Below are 22,902 nucleotides of genomic sequence, written 5' to 3' on the forward strand. Positions count from 1 at the left end.
TTTTTCTAATTTTTGTAACTTTACAATAAGGCATTGTAAAAATTAACTATAACATTATTCTTATAGTAAATTGAGCGCTCTACAAAATATCTCTTCGAATTTTTTTCATAGAGTGAACCCATTTAATGTTATTCAAACTTAAAGTTCAAAATAAATGAAATTATCACTTTTTTGGGTAAACTAATACTGATTGATTGAACTTTTTTTGCCACAAGAACCAAGATATACTTTTCTAGTGGTTTTTGGGTTGCTGAACTCGAATCCGCAATCAAAAAAATTCTATTTGTCTTTGTTCTTGAAATATTACCGCTATAAAATGAAAATAAAAGGTTTTTTTTTAAACGGTTATATTTCAAGAACATAGGCTAATAGAATTTTTCTGATTGCGGATTCGAGTTCAGCAACCCGAAAACCTTTAAAAAAATATATTTTGGTTCTTGTGGCAAAAATTCGGTGGCCAGTGACTTAAATTTTAGATTAAGTTTAATTTCTCTTTGGCTTATTAACTGAAACTTAAGATATCTCGAGCAATAAAAGAGATATCGTGAAAATGTAAACAGTTTTTGAAAGAAGAATATCTGTTCTTATAATCAACGTTACAAATTTATTTAATGTAATGAATTACCCCACATAAAAACAGAATCTCGAAAACAGCCAAAATGACTTTTTTTTAGCATTTTATAAAAAATTATGGGCAGTACTTTGGAGTTATGTCCTGTTTTCTTACTTCTAAATTTCTTTTGGCAAATAGATAACGGGTTTTCTTTGTACCTAGTTAATTTAATATTAAAATTATTACAATTATTTCCTGACATATTCAATATGCAAATCTTCTTATATCATTTATCAATTTCATAAAGAATTTTCAAGCGAAGCCAAACTCATCAATTCACATCATAATGTATCTAGAGGTACTTAACAAAAATAGCTGTGGGTGTTTGGGTATAATTGAAAAAGTCTGCCTTCGAAAAATATTAATTAAAAATTAATTATTTTGACAGAGCAAATAAATAAAATATTTCAGAAAAAAACCATCAAAGAAACATTTCGTTTTCGCAATAAATATTAATTTGTCAACATTTTGTAATATAATTTATCAAAAAATAATGTAATTGAAAGCCAGAGTTGCCATGGTGTGAATTATATATTCGAAAAGCTCAATCATCAATTCTATTTATTTTTGTCTCTCAATACTTTTTCAATCATCAAAACACCATGTCTGTGTCGAACTAACTAAAAATGTCACTTTTCTCATCTCAAGCAAAACATCTCTTTTTCTTCAAAATTGCAAAACAATATTTCATAACTTGACTTATTTCATTCACTTTGCAAAGAAATTCCAAATGATTTTTAATTTTTTTTTTTTGCTTTTTTCAAGGTGATCGTGTGAAGCCAAATTGCTTTTCCCACCCACACAAATCCATCCAAATATTTTCAGCTCAACCCAGTTCTCGTCGAAAAGTCTTTTCTTCTGATGACGTGGACTTTTATGGTGCGAACAAAAGGTGAAACATTTTTCTAATAAATACAATACACAGAATCAGGCGTCCACTTTGTTGGCAACAGCCCGTGAAAAAAGAAAAATATAAAAATGTCCGCCTCCGCGCACATGTTTCGCCACAAAATCTACAAGTTGATATGAGACTTTTGTCAATCTGTCTTATTGTCTATAAAAATCTCTCGCAAAAAAAAGAGAGCCAACAAGTGAATTTCTATTTCCGATCGTCGGTTTTTTTCAGTGTTTATTTTAGCGGCTGATCGCAGTGACAGCATCCATGCAGGCATATCAGACATCGCCATGAACGGAAGTCGTCGAAATTTTGATAGAATTCGGAATGACAATAAAGAATAAAAACGTCACATTAATTTGACAAACAATTGACTCATTTAGCGCAGAGCATTAACAACAAGATACACGTGTTTCCCTGAGAATCAGCGAGAGATATTTTAAGAATGAATTAAAAATTACAATTTTTGATGACAATTTGTATGGCGATCGTATCAACTATAAACGTGATGATTTCTCAGCAAATTCATTTTTGAAGAGCACAACTAATTTGAAAGGAATTTTTCAAATTCATTGTTTTATTTTTTTCGAAATGATGTTGAGATGAATGAGGCGAAGCGAGTTATAATTAGTTTTGTGTGTTGGCGGGAGATACAATTTTCTTAAGACCGTATAAGGCAATGAATCGGCTAAAAGGGATTTAAAAATAGGATTTTGAGTGATTCTTTTTTGTTTTCTTTTTTTTCGAATTTTATAGACAGGTTTTTTTTTTTTAGATGTTTTCCATCACAGAACGTTTTTAAGGTCGTGTTTAAGATACTTCAATCAAGTATCTTTGAAGTATGTATAAGTTAATGTATATGAAGTATATGAAGATTTGGGGGTAATAAATGGGGCATAATTTTGTAAATTTGTTTAATTATCTCCAGACATGCGCTGACCATTTTTTTTTTTTTCAAAATCATTGAAAAGTAGGTAGAAATAGACGAAATCTCGAAGAAGAATAAAACTTTATTTTATGTATTTTTAAGTAGTATAAATATTAAGCTGAATATTTGAAACACTTATAATTACTATAGGTGGTACCAAACTCAAATCCGAAGATTTTAGATTACAGATTTAACTTCCTTCTCGGAACATTTTTTACACAAAATATTTGTATGAACTCTTTAAATTCTTGGAAGCTTCATAAGCATACAATTTTTGTATTAGATTTTCAAAGATTTTCAAATACTTTAATATCTTAGTGGTTTTGTTACAAGACTTAATTTAAACATAGAAGAACTTTGCTATCACTGGTCAACAAAATTTAACTTTTTTTTTGCCACAAGAACCAAAATATACTTTTCTAGTAGTTTTTGGGGTGCTGAATCCGAATCTGAAGTCAGAAAAATTTGATTGGCCTCCGTTTTTGAAATATTGTAGTTATAAAATGCTAAAAAACGTCATTTTTTTGAGGTTTACTACTAGAAAAGTATATTTTGGTTCTTGTGGCAAAAACCTTGTTGAGCAGTGTATTTTTTTAAATAGTATTTCTTAGTATTCTTATTTTTTGAACCTTCCATTTTTGAAGTGAAAACTTCAACACGAAAAATCAATTGATCATAACTTTTGTTTTAATAGATAGATAAATGAAATTTATACAGTAGATAGGTAATTAAATCAATTATGATTGTGCAAAATTTCAATTAATTTCATATTCAAAATTCTGAGATAACGGTGAAAAGATGTTATTTTTCTAAACACGTTATATCTTTTGATCTAGAGCAAATAACAAATTTATTTAACTTTGATACGCATGCTGATAATATTACCTTTCATTTAATATATCACACATAACGGTACGTGCTCTACAACTTATATAATCTTTAATTGAAAAACTTGAAAAATACCTCAAAACACCTGTGAAGATTTGTTGCGGATGACCAGCCAGCTGTAGAGGAAGTACCATAATCTCAGTTTGAAATTTCGACATGGTTGGCTTTAAAAAATTCTTACTTTTTTTGTAGGCATGGTAGAAATATGATTGAAGCGTCATATGAAAGAAGAGAAAAGAGATTGATTGTTTTGCTTTTTTTATGAAAACTAATTGGGTTAAAAAAATTCTAGCTCTTTTTGTAGATGTTATATAGACATGGTCGATATAAATATTTTGAGCTGAAACAATAAGCTTTCAGATGGTATAAAATTTATTGTAGGTTGTCATATAAAAAAAGTGATATAATAAAAAAAAAGTTATATTTTTTTGATTTTTTTAAAATGATTTTTAAGGTTTACTTTCAACCACGTGTGAATTGCACACATGATTTTTTTTTTATTTACAAAAAACCATTTTTGGGGCATTCCATGAAAAATGGTAACTTTTTATAATTAGGAAAAAGAGTAATAGATGGGATTTATTGCAATGGAAAACTTCTTTAGAGGCAGAAAACTGTTTATCAAGAGTAAACAAGTGTTTGCGAACTTAACTCCTAAATCGATATTCACCTAGCCAAACACGTTTTTTGAATATCGATGAAAGTTGAAGTATGAATACACAACTAATTTATTATATAACTATGAATAAAAATGTACGTTTTTTTAATTTTTTGGCATTAAACGTGTAAAAAGAAAAAGTCTGAAAAAATGATTTCCTTTATCAAGCTAAATCTCTCTCTATTATAACAATTACAAATTTGAAAAATGTTCACATGATAGCTACACTTATACAGTTTGAGTCTGTGAAGTTTTAAATTTTTTGAACAAATAATTTGGCTGGAATTACAAATTGATCGAACAGGTCCAAAAAACGCCATGTTATTCACATAAGAAACTTCAACCGCTTAGAGGCACGGGTTAGAATTAAGTTAGAGATTTGAAACTTGGGGAATTTTTAGTTTATTTTCAATGATATAAGATCTTAGGAGCACACAAATTCTAATTAATTTAAAATAACGAGCACCCTATTGTGCACATTTTTCTAGTTAAGAAAAAGTAGCATAGATTCCGCAATTTTGGTCAAACTCAATAAAACAATACACCAATTTGTGCCTAAACAAAACTTCTTTAAGAATATTACCTAGGTTAGGGTTAGGTTAGGTAGAAATGGCTGTCAGGAAAACAACTGACACACTTAGACCATTTATTGGTCCGTTGTGATACCATGATTTTGTGAGGAAATTCCTCACTAATTAAACCAGTTGGAGCTTTTAATAAAGCGGTGAAGGTTGAAGATGTCAGTATTGATTAGTTCACTGGTATCTTCTAAGAAATATTTTTCCAGGTATTTTTTACGTCTACTGGAAAGGGCAGGACATGAGCAGAGAAGATGTTGGATTGTTTCTTCTTCTTCCTCATCAAGGCAATTTCTACAGAAGTCGTTAGAGATTACGCCAAGTCTTATGGCGTGTCTACCTATGAGACAGTGTCCTGTTAAGACACCTATTACAGAGCTGATATGCAATCTGCTTAGAGACAACAAATTTTTTGAACGTTTTGGATCTAGCCTAGGCCAGATCTGCTTGGTCGTTTTTCAAGTTATAATGTTTGACCATCGTATGTTTATTGCCTCTATAGCTTCTTGTTTCAGCATGAGTTTGCACGTTGCGATTGGTATACCAATATTTGCCTTATTGGGTAAAATTGGTATTAGAGTTCCATTTCTGGCGAGTTCGTCTGCTTCACAGTTTCCCAGAATATCTCTGTGACCCGGCACCCAGAAAAGGTGAATGTTAAACTGTTCTGACATCTCCATGAGAGATGATCGACAGTCGCGGGCAGTAACGGAGTTTGTGGAAACCGAAGCTAACGATTTAAGGGCGGCCTGGCTATCAGAGAAGATGTGGATATCCGATGTAGATATCACGTTTTCTTTGAGCCAAGTCAGTACTTCTTTAATCGCCATTATTTCCGCTTGGAACACGCTGCAGTGATTAGGGAGACGGAAGGAGAGACTAACATTAAGTCTATCGGAGTAAACCCCACCACCCACTCCGTCATTGGTTTTAGAACCATCTGTGTAGAAATGAATTGAATCATCTCTTAGAAACTCGGCATTGTCCCATTCTGATCTATTTGGGATGGTGACTTCATAATTATTGCCGAAAACCAATTGTGGGGTGGTGTAGTCGGAGTGACTGTGGATTGAATATGTGAAGAATGTTACCTAACTTTATTTGTTTGTTTGTTTGATTGTGCAATAAAAAAATGGGTAAAGTTGAAAAAATTGAGGAAAAAATAACTTTTTCAAGATTTATGGGATACAAACCTACACTTTATTTGTTTTAACAATAGACTTATATACATCATACAAAAGGTCTAAAAACACTCTTTCCAAAAACATATAAAAAAAGAGTGAGATATTAGAGAATACCGCGTAAAGTCTGTAAAAATGGTTTTTTGTAAATTAAAAAAAAAATGGGTTCCAAAAATATAACAAAAATATTTTTCTGCATTATTCGACTATATAAACAGCTTACATTATGTTACGTGTCGGGCGTATTTAATTTTTTTTTTTTTTTATTTTGTAGCACAGTTAATTATTTGATGAAATATAAGGCTAAAAATGAGACTTCAAATTTGTCAAATGATATTGTATGGAATTATTCTGTTCTTAACTAGCCTGATTATGGGCAGTATATTATTATATATATACTTAAAAACATCACATGCTAAGAGACATATGAAAAAAAATATAGTAATATATTTTCAAAAATAAAATTTCCTGTCAGAAAATTTTCTAGGTAACTAAAATCACTTTAATCGACTTGACCTTTGATTTCAATTGCTGACCAAAAAGTTTTTAAAAAGTTTGAAAACAACAAAAATTCATTTCCCTGCCAAATGAAAAACAATATTAATATTTACCAATATCTCTAGTTGTACAGTCCATTCTACTTAACTGCATATTGAAATTCAACAAAATTTCAAACTTTGTGTAGCCTTATTTTCGAAACAAATATTCAAAGTATGGTACCAATCTTACTTAAGAAAATGTGTCTAACTAAATGCTAAAATTGAAAATGCTGTGAAATGCTACTTCTAATCCAAATAAACAGGTTCGACTGTAATAAGAAAAATCAATAAAAATAATAAAAATTTTGTTCACATAATTTATTGACTGAACTAAATCTTGAATATTTGAATAAAATCAAACAAAAATATATTTTCTTGGCAATTTATTATCTCTCAATTAAAACCAAAAGAATCTGGTGTAGATTTGATTTCAATAAAATTGTACATCTATAAAATTTCTCGTTCGCCTTCGTTTATTAATAAAATCCCATAAAAAAAATCGAATTGAATTTGCTTATAAATTGAACAAGTGTAAAAACCACTACCTTTAAACAAAACAATAATAAAAATAATAATAATAACAAAAAAAAGTAAGCTAAATATAATTCGTCTGCCCATTTATGTACCGGAACACTTAATACCCAGGTGATTATTTTTTATTTAGTTGAGTGTTCAATTTATAGATATAGTGCAAATGCACAAAAATTGAATATTTCGTTGCGGCCAATTTGAGGTGTTATTGTGTGCTAAATAAAAATAGAAATACACTTGTTCTTCCAATTAATAAATTGTTAGACGTTTAAGACAATCTAACATGGTTTCGCGCAGCCCAATCGGTGAACGCAATTAGTCATTATCTGCAGATACATACGATGAACGACTGAAAACTGATTTTTTGTTCGCAAACTTAGTAGAGAAAGAGATGCATGGGATTGTTTGAGAAAAATATTGGATATCTGACTAAGATAGATAAATTGATCTTTCTAATATTAGATTCAAAATTAAAGACATTATCCGGTTAAAAAGATGCTTCATGCCAATGCATCAATAATAATTGAGTTCTCAATATAATATTGTTGATTAAAAAAAAACTATAGGTCAGGTCGGTGTTGTTAGTGTTGCCGCTGGCCTTAAATAATTTCTTTAAATTCAACTTCTTATAAAAGAACCCTTCCTGTTTACACTTTGGAAAATAGACGCTCCTTCATTTATTCGTTTTTTTTTTTGTTCCGATCCAACCTTACGGTCCCACTGATTTGAACAAAGCTTTCCCATAAGGCCTCTAAAGTAGGGTGTGTCAAATTGCTGAACTATTTTCAAATATAATAGCTTTTAAAAGTTACATTGATTACACTGGTCAACAAGGTTTTTGCCACAAGAACCAAAATGTACTTTGCTAGTAGTTTTTGGGGTGCTGAATCCGAATCTGGAGTCAGAAAAATTTGATTGACCTTCGTTTTTGAAATATTACCGTTAGAAAATGTAAAAAAACGTAATTTTGGCTGTTTTCGAGGTTATGTTTTTATGTGGAGTGAATCAGAAACAAAACTGGCCAACCGAATTAAACTTTTTTTGCCACAAGAATCAAAATATACTTTTCTGAAGGTTTTTGGGTTGCTTAACTCGAATCCACAATCAGAAAAATTCTATTCGTTCTTGAAATATTACCGTTATAAAATGCAAAAAGTAGGGTTTTTTTTTATAAAGGAAATGGTAACGGAGTTACGAATAACAGAGTTACGCGCGACAGAGTTACGGCCGTCAAAGTTACGCGAAACCGAAGTTACGAAAAACTAGAGTTACGAATTCTAAAGAATATCAGAATTTTATGTTGTTTTTTTTTGGTTCGTTAGAAGATTGTCACCCCAATTGCTATTGTATAATTGCTATTGTATAATTGCTATTTAATAATTGAGTTTAAAAAGACAACGAATTTCAGTATTTATCATCAATTAATACCTGACAATTGCAATAAGGATGACCTATCCAATCAAAATTTTACAAGATTAAATAACACCCATTTTCACCTACTCATTTAGTTCTGACCAATGAGAAAAATGTTAATCTCTTGTTTGTATTTCCATAATTCCATATCGTTCCTCGCAATTGTTGCCAACCCAAAAACCACATGTCATAGCTTAACATAACTTTAGAATTCGTAACTCTAGTTTTTCGTAACTTCGGTTTCGCGTAACTTTGACGCTCGTAACTTTGTCGCCCGTAACTCTGGTATTCGTAGCTTCGTCGGTTTCCCCTTTGGCTAAAAATATAGGAAAAATCGAAGGAATTTGGATTTTTACAGATTTTCGAAATATATGTTTTTATATATATAAAATCGTTTTTTTTTCCAAAAAAACTAACGGAATCACCTACTCCTACAGTATCATGATATATCTTTTTGCGAAGCCAAAAACTCCTTCTGTAACTTATGATTTAAATCAAGTTATTTCACGAATTAGTTTTGGAAAAAATAATTTTCAAACTCAAAATAAATAAAAAACCAACAAAATTCAAACCAATTTTTTCGAAATTTAACGTTCTTAAGTACTTTTTGTTTTTATTTTCTGTAATATTTTCAATTTATGATCAAAAGTTGAAAACTAGATGATTTTAGGTCAAATACTTTTAAAGACATGCCTAAGCAAATATCTAAAAAAAAAATCAGTTAAAGGAGAAAAAGGAACTGACTGGCTCTACAGAGGTATTATTTAATAACGTCTATATTATTAATTGTTCGATTTTATTTTTAAGACTTATTCAAACTATTTTAAAAACTTACATAACTAATAGGTATTTAAAAGTTGCATGCATATGCAGAAACTTAGATTATAAAAATGATATCTGAGCGAAAGAGGGGAAAAAAATGTTTGTTTTCCCAATAGTTTTTTATGAATACCCTTTTTATTTTGATAGATAGATATATTAAATGTATATAGAGAGTGAAAAAATTAAATTCAGAGTTATATTTCTACAAAAATTTTAAACACTTTCACATTCAAAATTCGGAAATATCGGTAAAACATAATGAACTTTTTTCATAATATTAAGTCTTTGAAGTGAAAACTTCTTAAGTATCGTAGTGATTTGAAACAAGATGAAACGAAAAAGCGACACGAAAAATCAATTGATCATAACTTTTTTGTTTTAATAGATAAATGAATGAAATTTATACAGTAGATAGGTAGTTAAATAAATTATAATTGTGCAAAATTTCAATTAATTTCATATTCAAAATTCTGAGATAACGGTGAAAAGATGTTCTTTTTCTTTTGATTTCAGTTTGAAATTTCGACATGGTTGGCTTTAAAAAATTCTTACTTTTTTTGTAGGCATGGTAGAAATATGATTGAAGCGTCATATAAAAGGTGAAATAATAATGATATAAAATTTATTATAGGTTGTATTTAAGAAAATTGATTTAATGGCGTTAGAAGAGGAAAGAGATTGATTGTTTTGCTTTTTTTATGAAAACTAATTGGGTTAAAAAAATTCTAGCTCTTTCTGTAGATGTTGTATAGACATGGTCGATATAAATATTTTGAGCTGAAACAATAAGCTTTCAGATGGTATTTATTATTATAATTTATTGTAGGTTGTCATATAAAAAAAGTGATGGAATAAAAAAAAGTTATATTTTTTCGATTTTTTTTTAAATGGTTTTTAAGGTTTCACTTCAACCACGTGTGAATTGCACACATGATTTTTTTTCAGTTTCAACCGATTTGATCGAGCCAAAACGAACGATATTATAATTTTTTTTTTACATATTCTTAAAACTAAAACCCTAATACAATTTTTGACCTTATTACATTGAAAAATTCGAGCACTTTTTTTCGGCCATACAAACAGACAGATAAAGTACAACCTTCCCGGTATGGCCTACCAGAATGAACAAAATAACAAGGACACAATAATGGTACATAATTACCCTTCTAATTACAATGTGGGCATTAATATCTCTGATTTTCTTGGTCCTTGTAATGGACTTAAAACACTTTTCTTTTTTTTTTTTTTTTTCAAAAAAGCCAATAACAAAAGTATTTGTTAACCCTTTTAATGTCAATCAAGTCACACAAAGCAGAAATCCTTTTATCCCAAAAACAGTTCCAAACCCTCTTTTGATTGTCCTTCTGCTGCATACAAAATGCATAATATTTTATTAACGCCCAAGGACAAAACAGAAAAAAAAAAAATTATAAAACCAACAATCGCATCGAACAAATAAAAATTCCTCAGAAAAACCAATTTTCCCAAATATAATTGAATTGACCATCACACAGCGACCAGAAATCACATGGCGCTGATGTGGTCGATCAATGCCATCAATTAGCCAATGCTGATGCTATATAAAGGGCTGCGGCTTTACTCCTCCACATCATCATCATCATCATCAGATCAGAACTCCAGAAGCCCTGAAGATACAATACAAACAGAAACCATCGTCTCCTCCAAATATATTCGTTAAATGAAAATAAGGAAAAAATACGAATAGAATAACAAGAAACACACATCAACGGAAAATCCAATAAAATTCCAAATCTAAACTGTTAATAATAAAAATCCTCTTTTTTTTCGAATTTTCGATATAAAATACAAAAAAGGTATACAAAAGGATGTTTGGCAAACAAAATCATTTCACCCTCGGTTAACAGTGGAAAATATTGTCACAGTCTCAACAAAAACAAAAACCTATCCAAGTGAGTTGTCAAGGGGGGATTTATGGTGATTGAATCTCTGTGAAAAATGTCCTTTATCCTGGTGGTTACTATGGAAACATTTATATCCTCCTCAAATGGATTCGTGAGTTTAGTTCTCGCTTGGCCGATTTTTGTTTTGTTCCTAGGAGACTCGAAGCAACGAAATACGATTTCATGAAGGTTGAAGGCGCGCTACGCTACACCACTCGGGATGAAAATCCTTAGGAATTTTTATAAATATTTATCCGCCTGCGAAAAGGACATATAAACGAATACGAATTTACTCTTATTTGTTTATGAGCGTGTGTCCTTCTTTTTTTCGGTTGTAAACAGAACGAACGATTGAGCAAAGGGCGAATTATTTATTGTGAAATCCCGAATCAGCTATCAGACTGTGACTGGGACTGGGATACACGTGCCTTGGGAAAACATTGCCAAGGTAAAGTCCGCATTTTACAAAGTAAGTGACATGTGATCCAAGTCACTTTATTACTTAACTGGGGCTACAAAACGAGACTGGATTTATTAAATTTTGATTTGTACTTGATTTAGCAATTTTGCCAATTAAGTTTGGATATTTTTATTAAACGACAAAGTAAATATTGTGCACGCACTTTGTGTCGCTTTGTGCTTCGGGGTGTTGATGGTTGATTTTGATTTATTTGTCCTTGTTTTGTTGGACGATGAGGATGAGGATTTTCATTCGGAGTGTGCAGGGAATTTGATGTTATTTTAGGTAGAAAGCTAAATTTTAACAATGTCTACATAATTTTTAGTGTATAAACATAAAATTAAAAATAAATAAAGTCATCTGAAATAATTTGCCAATACCCGATGAGTTATTGGAGTTGGAGGGTGTCCGTTCGTTGCTGGACAAATTAAAGATATCACAGAATCAAACTTTATAGGTAGATATGCTTAAAATTTGCTCATTTGGAATTCATAAGCTTAAAATAAAGGAACTCTTAGGTTTTCTTAACGTAACAAGTAGCTGAAGTGGCCCAAACGCATGAGCAAATGTTCACTTGAGTAAAATTTTGACTTGAGTGACGACTCTGAATTCCGCTCTTAGTTAAAATGACGTCACAATCTGTCTCAAGAGTGTCACGTCGTGTGATCGTCAACGAAAACTGCTGTCATTGCGTTGACGGGTACGATGATACTCGCGTTGACTCACATTTTTGGGTCAACGCATTGACTATTTTCGATGACCGTGTAATCTCTCTGTCAATGCCATTGGGACGCGTTGACAGGGTTTTAGGACTGGGTGTCATCGCAATGACCCTGTCCCAGCGTTGACGAGGCAGAATTTAATACCGTGTCATCGTTTTAGAATGACATTGTTTTTTGTATAGAAATATGATGAAAGTTGGATTGGGAAAATTTTTTGTAGGACGATTATTTGAATGGTGTTCCGTTTTGGAGAGAGGGGGGTTCTCATTTCACCTTTTTGTTTTTTTTTTTACAAAAAAAAACTTTTTGGTATGGCCGTGGCATCCATGTTGGATGCAAAAAATTTTTTTTTGACAAAAAACCAAAAACCATTTATACATTCTAAGCTAAATTTTAAGACCATAACCATTAACATTGGGTGCGGCTTTCCTATGGTATGAGCGTTTGAAGGTGGCCATGTTGATTTTTTTTTCGATTTTTTAAAAATCAAATGTGGAAACTTTTTTATTTTTTTTATCTAATTTTTCGACACAAATTTAGCAATTTTAAATTTGTATTCGTTCAACAATCTTATTAGAATTCATTTAAGACTTTTATCTTAAAAGTGCATTGCGTATATCTCGAAATATTTACATTTCAATGCAACAATGTCAAACATATTTCCGTTTAATTTTTCTATGAGAGCTTTTTTCAAATCTCATTTTCTCCGCTTTTTTTTACAAAATATTTTTGGAAAATTAAAATTTTTGCTTTGTGTCAAACAGTGTGATCAGTGTGTTTTGCGAGAGGCAACGCGTTGACACTGCTAAGTAAACGTCACGTTGACAATCGTGTGATAGTCAATGTTTTATGCATTGACACTGTGAACGTTGACGGTGAGATGACAGAGAGAATATGGATTATTTCTTGACGTCAGAGAGTCAACGCGTTGACCGATTTCGTTGACCGTGTAATCATAGCTTAACGAATAAGTGAACCTACCGGGTTTTTATTAAGGAAACCCGGGACTTATAAGTGTCCCGTGTTTTGTAATTTGTCCCGTGATTGTCCCGTATTTGCACATTCTCTAATTTTGTATTCAATATTTTAAATACTTTGTACGGAAAACAAGAAAACAGTGGTTGTAAATTAAAATTTTTCTGATTTTTCGGATAAGGCATTAAGCCTAGTACGCTGCTGAAGCAAAACGAAAATTTTTCTAAGTCTCCAAAGTCAAAAAACTTTTGCTGCAAGAAAATTGCCTGGACAAATAAATGGGAGTGAAAAACGATTGAAACTCTATATATATTCTGGCACAGGTAAGAATTTCGTTACCTAAGCTGCGTATTGTTCAACGATAAGCACAATTTTCGTTTACGATTTCGTTGTGCTGGTTTTGTAAGAAAATTTTTGTTTCGCCTCTAGACTAGGCTTTCGTTTTTTTTTAATATTCGTCAATTATTTAGTTCCAGCTTCTGTTTGTCAGGTTGCCACACCAGGTAAAATGTTTTCGAGTAAAGAACAACATATATTTAGAAGTGTAAAGAGCCCAGATAAGTTTCAAAACTTTTAAGGACATGTTAAAATTTGTGTTAAAAATCATACAATTTCAAAATCATTTAAAATAAAATTAAAATGTTAAAAAACAGCTCTCCCAATTTTTATTATAAAAATATATTTTTAGAAGTTATTAACAGACATTATTATAAAACCATTTTCTTGATTTCTGATTTCGTAAACGACTTAAATGATTTCAACAAAAACGGTACCATAAAATCGTTTAGGAAATCTTGATATCAAAATTATGAAAAATTATGAAAACTCATTTAAAAAATTTGATTTTTTTTTTTTTAATCAATATTTTCAAAACGATCCAATGAATTTTTATCTGTCCCGGGTTTCGCTTCCAGAAATATGGTCACCGTAGTTATAATCCATACAACTACGAAACTACGAATATATGATTAAGAAATGTTTTTATAATTTAATATAATTTTCAGAATAGTTTATCAATAATTATATTTTTTTCTGCAAACTGAGTTTTCTATTAGGTATTTTTTGGACCACCAGTTTTTAGAACATAAAATATTATTTGAAAAATAAATCATTTTTCCTTTTATTCTGAAATGGTGAAAAAGTGATTTCTACGAATTTAAAAACAATTAGTAAAAAATTAAATTTTTTTTATCTTGAGTCTTTTTTTTTTTGTAAAAAATTTACAATTTAATTCAAAGACAAACTTTTTTCCTGTTGAAAATATTGCATTTTAAAGAAGTTTGGATCTTGCAAATATTTTTTTTTCTCTCTTTTACATAACCTTCCTCAGTGAAAGTATTCTCTATTCCTTAAGATTTTTACTTGCGAAATATTATCAAGTTATGCATTCGAAAAAAAAGACGAGATAATAATAATTAAATAACCCACAATAGTGAATGCGAAAAAGTTGGTCCCGTGAGATTGTACTAAGGAGTTCCTGAAAATAATTTTAAAACATTTAAATTTTCTTAAAAACTGAAAAAATTCAACCGTAAGTTTTTAAACAATGTTTATTGACGAAATTTTTTTTTTTCGAGGAATTCACTATCTTTCTTATCTGCAATACATTTACCTTACCGTTTTTTTTTAATTCTAAATTTCTCTCAAACAACTGATTCAATTGTTTTCAAAATTTATTATGCAAAACTATTTATAAAACTCGAATATAAATCAAGAATTATATTGTCAAAAAAAAAAATATTAGAATAATAATTGCTTAAAAAATTTCATACCAACTTTATTTATTCTTTAAATAAAGTTGGTATGAAAGGTTTAAAAAAAAAATATTTATAAAAAATTAGTTAAAAAAAACGAATTATAGTTTTTTTTCTAAAATGCATCCTGATAAAAGAAATCAAATTGAATTCTTTCTGGATCTCAATATAATAAGGTGGTTTTCAATTGAGGTATGAATTTTAATGTTAATAAAAGTAAACTCTGCCAACTTTATTATTTTTAAAAATGACAGGGTTTCTTCAACGGTCATGGGTCTTTTACTATGTAATTTTATTTATAATTCAATTTATTAAAGTTCTTTAAATTATAATAATCTTTATAATCTTTGGATCTCTATTAACTGCCATGCTATTTTTGTGCTCATCCTCTTTTAGACCAGTGCCAATCCGGTTTTCAGAAGGCAAAAGTTGAAAAAATTATTAGCAGCATAAGGGTGGTGGGAAAATTTAGGATAAATGGTATATGACAGGGGAAAAATAAATTACCTACAAAAAAATTGGGGGAAGGGGGTGTGTGCGCGAAAAAGTGGGGTGGGTGTCAAAAATAATGGTTTTTTATGATTTCTGTCAAAATTAGACATCCTATCGAAAAAAGTCAAATGCAAAAGTTGTAGGTAGTACATATAAATGTCTACAACTTTTAATCAAACAATTTTTTTCTATAACCTTAAAAATATTGAAAAAAATGCAAAAATACGATTTTTTGATTTTTTATTTTTATCTTTTACAAAAATAATTTGATTTTAACAAAACTTGGTTAAAAATTACTTCCTTATGTTTTCTATCTAGGTATTAAAAATGTTTTTTGAGCAAAAAATTAATTTTTGGATTTTTGACGAATTTAATTTGAAAAAATAGCTTATTTTTCAATCAAAAAAGCTACCAAACAAATTTTTGATTTTTGAAAAGTTTGGAATGCAATTATTTAGCTTCAAACCGTTTTTTAAAGATTGTGTGGAAAAACTATATTTTTGTTAATATGGAAATAATTTTCCATAGGAACCAAATTATACTTTTCTAATGGTCATTGACCTTTGTAATTTGAATCAAGCACTAGAATAGCTCTAACGTGCAAAGTTTTTGAGATATTGAATTTTGAACGTCCCAAACACTATTTTTCTGATTTTTGGCATGGTAATATGTCAAAAACGTGATGTGATAGAAATTTTTTGACTTCAGATTCGAGCTCAGCGCACAAAAAACCATTAGAAAAATATACTGAATTCTTTGAAAGAAATTATGAATTCATCGATGACAGCTGTGTAAAAGATACAACCTCAGCATATTATAATGACGACAACATTCGAGCCAAGCTCCAGACCTCAGCAACCAATAAATAAAAATTGTGTTCACAAATATCGAAATTGTATTGATCATTGCAATCGTAAAAAGATTTTTCATCTATCAAAAAACTTTTCCTAATTCATACATATCAACTACTTAAAATCACAGTTTACTGGAGTACTTGAAAAATTCTCAAAAAAAAAAAATTGAAATCGGCCTTGAAAAACCGACGAGTAGGTCATCTTAATGTTTTCTTTTTGCGTTCGAAACAAAAACTATTAAATATAATAATTAGGTATGAACGTTTTTATTTGATATTTTTCCGCGCTATGTTTACATAACAAAAATAACCACACAATAAAATTTCAAAAAAAATTAAAGAACTGTTCAGCAGTTAACTCTTTTCAGCTAATAAAATATTTTTTTTTTTTTATAATTTTCATTGATAAAATAGGTATAAACAGACAGAAATAAAATTGTAATCAATTAAATCATAAGGCTCCCACAGTGTTCGACCTCCTTCAACTAAATACAAAAAAACTGAAAAAACCAAAAACTCATCATGAAAATTAAAAAAAATTCTAAAAGTAAACAATCATCTAATCATCGAAAAGCAAAACAATAAAAAACACACAAACATCGAAAAAAACATCGACTACCTACATTATCAATCCAATTTAAAATTAGATTAGAAGGTAGGTGATTTGAAAATTACTTAAAAAATTGCCAAAAACAGAGAATTCCCCCCTCGACAAACGAACAACGAAGAAACAAAAATTCCTAAAATTGTATCTGTATGAGTCTTACCTACTAAAGATCGCACACAATTTAAACTCAAAAACTTAAGCCTCTCCATACCAAAAATATTTTCAAAACAAAATAAAAAAAAAAAAAACATAGAATTTTCCAAATCTCTTACCATATACGGTACGTTTACTCGGCGCAGGCTAACTTTTTCCCCCGCCATCGTTTCGTACCGCCGATATTATATGGTCCAAAACCCCATCAACATCACCAATCTATTTTTATCCAACACCGCGCGCAACACCACCACTCGAAGAGACATCTGTGCTGTTGATGAGATTTGTATCTGAACTTCTTGTGGGGTGTCCGGAATATAAAAACTGATGTTCGCCTGCCGAGATACGCTCAGTCAGTTCGATCCATTGGAAACGGTCGCGATCCTATATACAATCAGTATTCTTTTGTGTTCTTAAGTGTTCAAACCTAAAATAAAATAAACTAATTCAAAATGTGTGACGATGATGTTGCTGCTTTGGTCGTTGATAACGGTGCGTTGGTTTTTTAAATGAAAATTTTGAAAAAAAAAAAAAAATATTTTTTAAAGAAAAAGTGAAGTTTTGCTTAACAAGAAGATGGGATAAATTTTTGTGATTTTTTAAATTTTATTTGAATCCAGTTCTCTTACGATCTGGACTAAGTGAAATTAAAATAAGAAGTTTTTTTCATCATATTCCTAAAAAACAGACAAAACTTTTAAATATTTTGAAAATTGTTTTCGAAAACTGGGTTTTCAACCTCAACTCGTTTTCGAAATTCCGCGACACAAACACCAAAATTGTCAATTTATTTCTATAACTTAACTAAACAGCTAAAATCAATATTTTGAGTTTCTCAATAGAAACAAAACTAAGAAATAGTTTTCGAAAATACCGTTTTCGACCTCTATAGTAGTATTATTTTGAACAAAATGTACTACTTAATGATCACGGATGCTTAATCCTTCAAAAAAAAGTTTTTCCTTTGAAATAAGTCCATCTGTTTATAAATTTACTCGGAACAAACACCCAAATTTTATATTTTTTCTTTTAAAAACTAAATCTTAAACATTTAATTGTTATTTTGACAAATACTTCGGTTCGGTTCTTGGGCCAAATAAAATTAATCAGCTTAAGAATCAATATTTTGAGTTTCTCACTAGAAAAAAACTAAGAAACAGTTTTCGAAAACACCGTTTTCGACCTCTATAGTAGTATTATTTTGAACAAAATGTACTACTAAATCATCACGGATGCTTAAGCACTTTAAAAATAAGTTTTTTTTTTTAAATTAGCCCAGCCGTTTTCAAATTTACTCAGAACAAACACCCAAATTTTAATATTTTTTTTCAAAATTTTTATATTTTTTTCTTCTTTTAGAGTATTTTCTAATTTTTCAGTTCGGTTCTTTAAAAAAAAAATAGGCAATAAATCAGCTTTTTGAGATTTTTCTAAAAAAAAAGAGCAGTTTTTTTAAATTTTCCCAAAATCGGAGTTTTATCAAAGTAATAGAAATAAATTGTACCCAATATTCTTCAAAAATACTTTACCCTTCTTTGAAAGTTTCTTTAATTAAAATCCAATCAGAATATTTCAAGTTATTCCGGAACAAACATACAAAATTTTTTAATATTTTCAAAAAACATGAACAAATCATCAATTTTTTAAGTATTTTTCTACTATTCGGTTAAAATTTCTTTTTCTCAAAATTGATGTGAGAAGTGATAGAAATATCCTGAAATATTCTCGGGAAAGAGGACAGAGAAATTAAAGACCCTATTTCTATAAAAAAAAAAGGAATCCTTATTTATATCCGAAATAAAAATATAAATTTATAATTCAAGACCCTCGAATCCAAAAATCAAAAGACTTTATCAAAACTTCACATTTTCTCAGAACTCATAATTTAGGACCCCTAATTTCAAAATCCCCCTCAAATTCCCTCAAAATACTCATCTTCCTTTTGTTTTTCTTACAATTACAGGTTCCGGTATGTGCAAAGCTGGCTTTGCCGGAGATGATGCACCACGTGCCGTCTTCCCATCCATTGTAGGCAGGCCCCGCCATCAAGGTGTCATGGTCGGTATGGGTCAAAAGGACTCCTATGTCGGTGATGAGGCCCAAAGCAAAAGAGGTATCCTCACCTTAAAATACCCCATTGAACACGGTATCATCACCAACTGGGATGATATGGAAAAGATCTGGCATCACACCTTCTACAATGAATTGCGTGTTGCCCCCGAAGAACACCCAGTTCTGTTAACCGAAGCCCCCTTGAACCCAAAGGCCAATCGTGAGAAGATGACCCAAATCATGTTTGAAACCTTCAACTCTCCAGCCATGTATGTTGCCATCCAAGCTGTTCTCTCCCTGTACGCTTCCGGTCGTACCACCGGTATCGTGCTCGACTCTGGAGATGGTGTCTCCCACACTGTCCCAATCTATGAGGGTTATGCCTTGCCCCATGCAATCCTCCGTTTGGACTTGGCTGGTCGTGACTTGACCGATTACTTGATGAAGATCCTCACCGAACGTGGTTACTCATTCACCACCACAGCTGAACGTGAAATTGTTCGTGACATCAAGGAGAAATTGTGCTATGTTGCTTTGGACTTTGAACAAGAAATGGCTACTGCTGCTGCTTCTACCTCTCTCGAGAAGTCCTATGAACTTCCCGATGGTCAAGTGATCACCATTGGTAACGAACGTTTCCGTTGCCCAGAGGCTCTCTTCCAACCCTCATTCTTGGGTATGGAATCGTGCGGTATTCACGAGACTGTCTACAACTCGATCATGAAGTGCGACGTTGACATCAGGAAGGACTTGTATGCCAACACTGTCATGTCCGGCGGTACCACCATGTACCCAGGTATTGCTGATCGTATGCAAAAGGAAATCACCGCCTTGGCTCCATCGACCATCAAGATCAAGATCATTGCTCCACCAGAGAGGAAATACTCCGTATGGATCGGTGGATCTATCCTTGCTTCGTTGTCAACCTTCCAACAGATGTGGATCTCGAAGGAGGAATACGATGAATCTGGCCCAGGAATTGTCCACCGCAAGTGCTTCTAAGTTGATAATAACAACAAATGCCACCAATACCCTTTTTGAGAAGTTAATTCAAATTGAAAAAAAATCCCCAAGCCAGATCAGATCAGATCCTGATGTTAACCAGGAGTGCACATATTATTTTAGTTTCGTCCTGCCGACTGATATCCTTTTTTTTTAATAATTTTATGTTAATATAAATGTTTTTTTTTTAAATACTTTTTTTTTGTATAAAATATGGAATTAGTTTTAATGCACCACAATAATTACTGTAAGGAAATTCTATTAAAAATGATGCCAAATGTAAAATAATTTTTGGTCCTTAAGGACATAAATTTCTTTATTTTTTATTTTTTAAGCTAGTCAAACGAATTTATGTATTATTAAATAAAAATTATTATACAATTTAAAAAATTATTTTTATTTTTATTTGACAGAGATGGTTTTGTTTGTGGTGAGCTGTCACTTTGAATCATTTATCTGGTCTTTTGGCGGCTGTCATAATAAATAATTATCATAAGTGATGATGAATATTAAATGATCACATTTCTTCGATGCATTTTATGTGTCTTTTTGACTCTTTGAATATTGTGTAAAATTAATGTTTTTGAATTTTAGAGGGGATGAATACTGTGGTGATGTGGTATTTTGCTAATTAATTAAACGACAAACGATGCTAAGTTGGCTTGGCTGGCGTTGCGAGAGTGAAAAGAAATGTGCAAAGGGAATTTTTGATGGCAAGTTGCCATCATCTATGCATATTGCAATGAAGGTATTGGTTGTGAAGCATTTAGAGATGGATTGTGGTGCTAAAATTTTGTAGATTTTTTTTGTTTTGATTTTTTTTTTTTTTTTTTCAGAATGTGTCTGAGTGCAAAAGTTGAATTTTTCAAATTCGTTCAATATTTCGGTTTAAGATTAAAAGGCTTTGGGGACTTGTGTTTAGAAGGAATTTTAGAAATTAACAAGTGTGTTGAATGAGTTAAAAGAAACATTTGGAAAATCTCAAATTTTAAAAGCAATTATGATAATTAAATTTTGTTTGAAATCAAATATACATTTGGCACATCTGTGGAAACGTTTTTGTTGCTGGGGCATTGTTGGTTCATGACATAATATAATTTTAGAGTAATGTTCATTCAAACGCTATTCTTAAATTCTGTTAACCCTTTCGAACTCAAGCTATGAAAATCAATATTAAAAAACTTTTTTTCAGTTTTATCGTGTCAAAAACATCACAACTAAGAAATATGAATAGCAAAAAATTATATTCCAAAATAATCAATAGCAAAAACAATGTGTTACTCTTATGTTACATGTAAGTAACATACACTGCCTATGACCACCAAAAAAAGTCGGACAGCTGGGAAAATAACTTTTTATAGAACAATGAATGCTACTTCTTCTAAGCCAAAAAACAAAACACTTTCTGGACTACCATTTTTTAAATCTTTTTTTCAAAATTTTTCATTTCAGTTCCTTTTTCGATAAAAAAAAATAAAAGTATTATAATTTGACTAAATTTTTGTACTAATCCAGTAACTAGGCATTAGTATCTTTCAATTAAGCCATTGAAAACTAAAAAATTATTTAATGGAATATTTTATACGAATTTTTAAACATAAGTTACATAAGAGTAACGCTGGTACCGAAAGGGTTAAATAAGCAATGTCGTTTTTTTTACCAAAAGGATTTTGAAACAAATGTTAGGACTAAACTACTGTAAGGACCGAATAATGCAGTTATTACTTTCAATATCTGTTTTTGTAGATATTGATTTGACCACTTATAATATTTTGAATGGAACAACAAAGTTTTATATTTGATCATCGATATATCTCAGTATCAAATGATTGAACAAAAAATCTGATGTCGATTTTTTACGAATTCTAAACTTGGAGTGGAGTAACTAAAGATCAAAAATTGGCAGTATTAGGGAACCCGGCCGAACAGCTTAGATTTTGATGATCTTTTTTTTCAAACGTCGGTAATTAAAAATTCCTAAATTTCATAAATTAATTGATGCCAAAAAATTGTCTAGGAAATTCAAGGAAAAAAAATATATTGGAGTGAGGGACAATCTTCCATAGTTCAAGCGGTAGATGCAATTTTCTTATTAATTGACTTCAAACACAAAAAAAAATATTTGAACACAACGGCAACACCTACAATATTCAAATATACATTTTTTAAAAGCTAGAAGCTTAGTCATATGTGTAAAATTAAAATTAAGTTAATTGAATGAACGGCTTTTGAAAGAATGGTAATTGAACTCAGATTTTTGAAAAAAAAAAATTATTGAAAAAATTTTAACATGTCGTTTTTTAAACTTGGTCGTAATATAAAATGCATTTATTTTCAAATTTGTTTGGCCGCATTTATTATGATTTCAAATTATAAAAGGAAATGTCAATATGTATTACGGTTTATGAAAAAAATTAAAAAGTATTTCATTTTCGAAGAACTTTTTTTAATAAAAGTTTTGAAAAAAAATTTAACTTATTTTTTTTTTTTTTAAGTTCAACATCGAAACATAAAATTATTTTTTATTCATTTAATAACCCTTACTGTTGAAAGTTAAATAGCAAAAATTTAAAGTTCCTATTTACCACAGTCTTTGAGAAAATTAATTATTTCAATGCAAAAATTCAGTTTTAATAAAAAAAAAAACCATTGAAATTAAAGTAATTTTTCATTTTTTTTTTTTCAAAAGTGTGATATGTTTTACCTTTTTTGCTTCGAAATTCAACTGATAATATTTATGGCCAAAAATTTTGTCTAAATAAATTCATATTTTATTAGAAAAAGTTTGGAAAAAAGTCATTTAAATTTTTCTAATAACATTTTTTTTTAATTCTGAGTTTGATTACCATTTTTTCAAAAAGTCT

General features: G+C 30.2%; 1 protein-coding gene across 1 annotated transcript; it reads left to right on the forward strand.

Annotated features, from left to right (window-relative positions):
• The first annotated feature begins 17,317 nt into the window (after positions 1 to 17,317).
• Positions 17,318 to 20,078, forward strand: LOC129921041 (actin, muscle). Its single transcript, XM_056002668.1, has 2 exons — positions 17,318 to 17,476; positions 18,948 to 20,078. The coding sequence occupies exons 1-2, from the start codon at positions 17,437 to 17,439 to the stop codon at positions 20,036 to 20,038; spliced, it is 1,131 nt and encodes a 376-aa protein (XP_055858643.1). The 5' UTR covers positions 17,318 to 17,436; the 3' UTR covers positions 20,039 to 20,078.
• The last annotated feature ends 2,824 nt before the right edge of the window (positions 20,079 to 22,902 follow it).

This window comes from Episyrphus balteatus, chromosome 1, assembly GCF_945859705.1.
Source record: "Episyrphus balteatus chromosome 1, idEpiBalt1.1, whole genome shotgun sequence".
NCBI classification, from domain to species: Eukaryota; Metazoa; Arthropoda; class Insecta; order Diptera; family Syrphidae; genus Episyrphus; species Episyrphus balteatus.